Source organism: Adiantum capillus-veneris, chromosome 7 (genome assembly GCF_014529385.1).
Source record: "Adiantum capillus-veneris isolate H3 chromosome 7, ASM1452938v2, whole genome shotgun sequence".
In the NCBI taxonomy this organism is placed as follows: Eukaryota; Viridiplantae; Streptophyta; class Polypodiopsida; order Polypodiales; family Pteridaceae; genus Adiantum; species Adiantum capillus-veneris.
This window is the reverse complement of record NC_140937.1, coordinates 98613547-98619546: the sequence shown is the minus strand read 5'-3', so window position 1 is coordinate 98619546 and position 6000 is coordinate 98613547. Positions and strand designations below refer to the sequence as shown.

The window sequence follows — 6000 nt, the reverse complement described above, 5'->3', positions numbered from 1 at the left end:
ATGGATGACTTTGCTGGTATCCCTTTGGGGGACTAGATATTTAGGTCTCCTATTTGGTGTGGATGGCACTTCAAAGCAGTTCTTGCTGGTTTTACACTCCGTTCATCACAAGAACTTTCACTGGTCAGTCACATATGTCGCCAACGATTGAAGTTTCAGGCACTATGTGTGGGGACATTGCAACGGAAGAGAGAGACATGTGCTAGGTGGCTTTGCATGCACTCATTATGCCCTGAGCTAAGGGAGGTTTGAGAAAGTGGTGTATAGCTATCGAAGCTCGGCATCCATTGGACTGTCCACCAAGCACTCTTTCCTAGGGATCAGTCTTACTCTTTTTGCACTATTCCTTAGCTGGAGCTCTTTCTAGATATGGTGAGATTGATCATAGGCATGCTATCAAAGTGAGCCATCCTCTAGTGCCTCCTCCTGGGTAGTGGAGAAGCTCCGTTGTCGGCTCCCAAGACATTGGTTCATTCCACACAGTATTTGATCCTCAAACAGGGCAGGATTTGGCCCTTTTGTTCATATTGCATTCCCCTTGAATGCAACCTTGATGTATAGACACTCTCCCAGATATCAAGATTCCTAATTGGAACAGGCTTTTTATAGCACTCCTAGGGGTTTTCAGGATGTAATAATTAAACTCTGTTCTTCTTCTGTTATAAAAGTGATAGTGGCAAACCTAATTTGAGCTCGCACATCATCACAATCAAAATCCAAGAGAAAGGTGTTTGACAATATCTTTGTATAGAAAGAAATAGGTTTCCTCCTAAGATCATCTCAACCTTGCTTGTGAACTTGGAACTGCTCTTCAGTGTCCGACAGGCACACACAAATATCTTGAAAATCCTGCCACATTGTCTGCAGCACATCTGTAGTATCTTGTATATATCATGTTTGTTCCTCGCTAGATGCATTGTGCTTATATTGAATGAAATCTAGAATACAATTTTATCAAGGACGTCAAAATTGCTAGTAAAAGAAACAAACAGTCCACCTTGTAAGCATTTGAATGATTCTTCTAAAATACTTAAGTGGCATCAAACCTTCTAACAAGAGCTGAATGTGTCTCATAATTCTTTCTTCGACAATTCACCATGACCTGTGTGCATAAGTGCCATCAACTTATATTCACCATGCATAATTCCCCTGGATATTGAAAACGGGAGGCAAAAACTTGCCAAGCAACCATTAATATGGAAGTCATAAACAAGATATGGCAATCTCAATGCATGGACCCATCAAACTGGTTCTTCCCTTGACGCCATCCCCGCATTCCTTGTAAACAGCACTTTACACCTAAAATTATGATACTTCTTGTCATCATTTGAAAAATCCATAACCCATCAATCCCAAAATTGAAGAACTCCTGAACTTAAGGATAATATATATTGATCGGCAAAACTATGAAAATAATAAGCCTGGAGAAATTTTTTGAATTACACACAATTTTCAAGGTCGGAGCAGAGGTCCTTGCCTACGATATTACTTTACACTATGCTTATTCTAAAGATATCTGGAACTGGTTTGGTGTATTGGATCAAATGCAGCTGAATAAATCCCTTCAGCACTTGTAACCTTGCCAGGGCAAGAGTTCGCCCTTCTGATACCGAGAAGATAGGAAAAACTCGGTAAAGAGAATCAAGAAAGATCCAGCTTTTGCTTGATGGGTGAAAGGGCATTGCTGTTATGGATGCTTAATGCTGATAGGGTATGAAGAGCCCCTCACTGCAATTTTTGCCCCTATATAATCAGAGGTACAGCAAGTACTTAATGCTCTCGAGTCACCCCAGATAGAACTGATGGAGCCCCTTCTCCACAGACTTCATCCTACCAGGTCTTCAAGTTTATCACCATCTTACCCAACACCTTTCAACTAGCAACAGCTTCTTGTAAATCAGCTCCTATACTTCCTCCACCTTTGAGAAAACAATAGTTTTGTTAGCCAAATATGTTTGCTGAGCGCGAGCTAACATGAAGGCTGGTTTGCGTGCATTTGGGCAAACCACTAGCAGGTAACAGATGCACAACATTTGCACACAGATCATGGTGAAACCAGCACCAGGACACAAGATTAAATATCAAAGTCTTGTTTTACCTGTGGCAGACTCATCAGCTCAAGAACAGCCTTTTTTGGTGTGAGTTCATTCTCTAGAATACGAGCTACTGCCGTCAAAACAGGCATTTGAACGCGGTATTTGCGGGCAAGTGCAATGACTGCTCCTGCTGTGGGAACGCCCTCAGCAACCTAAATAAATTAAAACAATCCCAAACAAAGTACCATTAGAGCTTTCCAGCATATAAAAAAAGGAAAATTTTCAGAAGAAATAGAAACACGGTATAGCTTCTTACCTACCTGATTCATGGAGGAGAGTATGTCGCTCAGTGACTCCCCTGAACCAAGCCTTACACCAAGACTCCTATTTCTTGAAAGATTAACAAAGCAGGTGAGCATTATATCACCTGTTCCAGATAATCCTGCAAGAGTTGTAGCCTTGGCACCCATCTGCAAATGCAAAAGAAAAAAGAAAAAAACAGATTTGCTCTCTCTCTCTCTCTCTCTCTCTCTCTCTCTCTCTCTCTCTCTCTCTCTCTCTCTCTCTCTCTCTCATGGTCTCCCTCCATTGGGCTACCCATTGACCCCTTTCACATGGCCTCTACAGTGGCTATAGCCTGCCTCCCTCTCAACATGAAGTTCTCGATTACCAACAAGCGGATATCAACACTTGAAGTTGAAGTGAAGGAGTGGAAGAAAAAGATGGAGGCAACCTTTCTTCAAAAGATGGGAGGAATGGAAAGAGGAGAAGAAGAACCTATGCGAAAGGATTTCTTGCGTCGAAGAGCAAGCGGCTTCACAAGAAGCCACAATCCGAACTCTCCAAGGTGAACTTGCAGCAAAAGGTGGGCGGCTCGAAGAAGGAGAAATTCAGCCATCCAGATGGAAGAATTGAATACCATGAGAGAAGAAGTACGGGTTATCACGGAAGATGAGGAGAAGAAATCATGGGCCGTGGTCATCTCCGCAACAGAAAAGGAAGTAGAAGAGGCCGAAAAATGGATTGAGGTCACCAAGAAAGGGAAAGGTAAGGAAGCTCCTTGTACACCCACTCTTATTAACATGACCCTCGAAGAGGAACAAAGGAGGAGGACGCGGGCTCTACATGTGAGGGTAACCGGCCTCAAGGACAAACAATGTGGAAAAAGAGGCCACAATCCTCACATCCATGATGGGGGTGGATATGCCTTCACACACAAAGGCATGGAGAGTGGGTAAGAAGAGTGGTGGCCCGGGAGAATCTTCAAAAGAAAGAGCTCTCATACTACGCTTCCCCTCCATCAGGCCCCTTGACAGCTTATGCCACATGTGGTGGGATACAGATGGGAGAAAGCCCACAGGACAGTCGCGAGATCTGAGCATGGGAATAGAGGTTTAGGAGGAGTAGCACTGCTATTTAGGGAGGAGTTACAGCATATTGTACTAGAGAGATGATCATGCTAGATACATGTGGGTGAGGCTGAGAGCCGACACAGGCCGATTTCTATACATTGCCATATGTTACCTTCTCCCAGTACGGCAGCATATGCTGCATCTAGAGGACACTCGCCTTTCTCTATACTAGATGATGATATATGGGAGTTTTCTAGGGATGGTGACATCATCCTCCTAGGGGACTTCAATGCCCGAACGGACAGCTCTCAGACAGTCTTCTACGACACTTCAGATGAGATGCTTAGAGAGCTGGATGTGGGTGACTTGGGGCTTGAAAGATGCTCACATGATAGACAGCAAACGGAGTATGGGAGATACCTCACGGAGATGAAGACAACACATGGGTTAGCCATACTTAATGGCTTACAGCGATTTCCTGGAGCAGCCGGTTTCACATGCTTTCCACACAGACACGAGGCCAGTATAGTGGACTATGTTATGGCACAGCCGAGCTTTATTCCTTGTATCCAGGATTTCATAGTGGGAGTAGTAGTGGATCATGCTCTTTTGACATTGTCCGTTTCATTTCAGTATAGTACAGTCCAGACATCAGGAGGCAGGTCACATACCCATTATACATTTACACCAGAGACTGACTCGGCTTATATAGAGAAGATCTATAGCCATCCATGCACAACTAGTCCTGGTCTCTCAGTGGAGGAGTGCACCACTTGTGACTTTACTGATTGAGACACTGCATGGTGCAGCATCAGAGGCATACCCACACTCAGCCGGGTTGGAGGCGACATTGAGGGAGCATGCCCCAAAATAGTTGGTATGATGAGGAGTGTAGAGAGATGAGAGTCCAACTCCAGAGAGATCTTCTTTTAGGAATCATCACTTACAAATAGTCTCGGATTGCTTCTCGGCACCTTGTGCGATGGAAGAAACGAGCTTACTTGGCCCAGATGGAGCGAGACTTGTATCAGCTGTTCTTGAGTAGAGACTCAGGAGAGGCATGGCGATTCTTTCATGAGCACTCCCCTCCCCCAGTGATTACTTCTCCTGATGTGTGGGGCCAGTATGCGACATCGTTATATACAATTCCAGATCCTACTGAGCCATGCCCACCTGCCAGCACCTTCTTTGCCACTGAGATGGTAAAGAGAGCCATTGACAGGATGAGGACCAGCAAGGCATATGATCATGATGGTCTAGTAGCAGAGCACTTTATACATGCTAGAGATATGCTGGTAGAGGTTCTTGCAGTGTTGTTCAATCGTGCCATGTGTGAGGGGTTACCTGAGATTTGGAGGTTGTCTACTATTGTGCCTATCTTCAAGGCAGGTGATCCTACAGAGCCTGGGAATTACCGCACTTTTATGGTTGGGCACACATTGGCATGGTTGTATGCATCCATTCTTGAGCAGCATTTAAGTAATTGGGCAGAGGGTGAGGGTGTACGAGCAAAGGGCCAAGCCGGTTTTAGGAGGGGTTTCTCCACTCTTGATCATATTCTGACACTCAGAGCCATCATTGAGGAGGGCAGGTCACATGGGAGATGGATTTATTGTAGCTTTGTGGATTTCCGCAAAGCATTTGACATGGTACCGAGAGCTCGATTGATGCGTAGACTGCAGGAGATGGGGGTGCCCATAGTGTTGATTTGGGGGATTATGGCTCTATACAGATCAGTGATGGGACATGTACGCACTCTGGAGGGGATGTATGATTTAGTTCACTCCACCATTGGGGTGAAACAGGGTTGCCCATTGTCTCCTACTCTATTTGGTATGTATGTTGATGAGGTGTCTGATTACATTGACAGAGAGGGTGATAGAGGTGCCCAGCTGGCAGGGACGTGGATCCCATTGTTGTTATATGCTGATGATATTGTGTTGATCTCTGACTCACCAGAGGGTATGCAGCGACAGTTGGATGCATTACACAGTTTTGCAGAGGATAGTGGGTTGTCTGTAAACCTTGGTAAAACCAAGGTTATACACCACACCACAGTGGATCAGGAGATCAGCACCGAATTTCACATATGGTCAGGAGATTGTAGAGTATACAGATGCATACACTTACCTTGGGGTTATCTTCATAGGGCCGAGGTTTTCTTTGGGGAGAGCAGCAGAGACTAGACTGACTAGAGCTTATGCGGCCTTGGGAGGCTTGGAGAGGATGTGTCACCAGGTTCACTTCCAGGAACCTCGGACAAAGTTATGGCTCTTTGATACTTTAGTAGCCTCAGCTATGTTGTATGCGCTGCAGATATGGGGACCTTCTGTAGGCCAGGATGGTTGGAGACGTATGGAGAGGCCCTTGGTATCTATGATCTCTCGACTGATCAGATCCAAGGCCTCCGTGCCCCATGCTATCATTCGAGTAGAGCTAGCTGCCCCTCCTATGGAGATTGAGGCGCTTACCAGATCAGTCTCCTTTGTGCACAGCTTGTGGGATACTACTAGAGACAGATTTGCTAGATTGGCCCTTGAGTCTTCCAGACAGTTAGCTCTTCAGGGGGACACTTCATGCTAGTATGCACAGATGACATCATGGTTTCAGAT

At 45.2% G+C, this 6000-nt stretch overlaps 1 protein-coding gene across 2 annotated transcripts in view; it reads right to left on the bottom strand.

Moving 5' to 3' along the window:
• Window positions 1-1370: 1370 nt before the first annotated feature.
• Window positions 1371-6000, bottom strand: part of GLY1 (NAD-dependent glycerol-3-phosphate dehydrogenase family protein) — an 85915-nt gene continuing 81285 nt past the window's right edge. The window contains exons 7-9 of one of the 2 annotated variants that reach the window (XM_086516315.1): window positions 2357-2506; window positions 2099-2248; window positions 1371-1919 (exon numbers count right to left, since the gene is read on the bottom strand). In XM_086516315.1, coding sequence (XP_086372441.1) covers window positions 1905-1919; window positions 2099-2248; window positions 2357-2506 — 315 coding nt within the window. In that variant the 3' untranslated portion in view covers window positions 1371-1904. Of the gene's footprint in view, window positions 1920-2098; window positions 2249-2352; window positions 2507-6000 lie in introns of those variants that run through there. The other variant, XM_086516316.1, reaches the window with a different exon arrangement.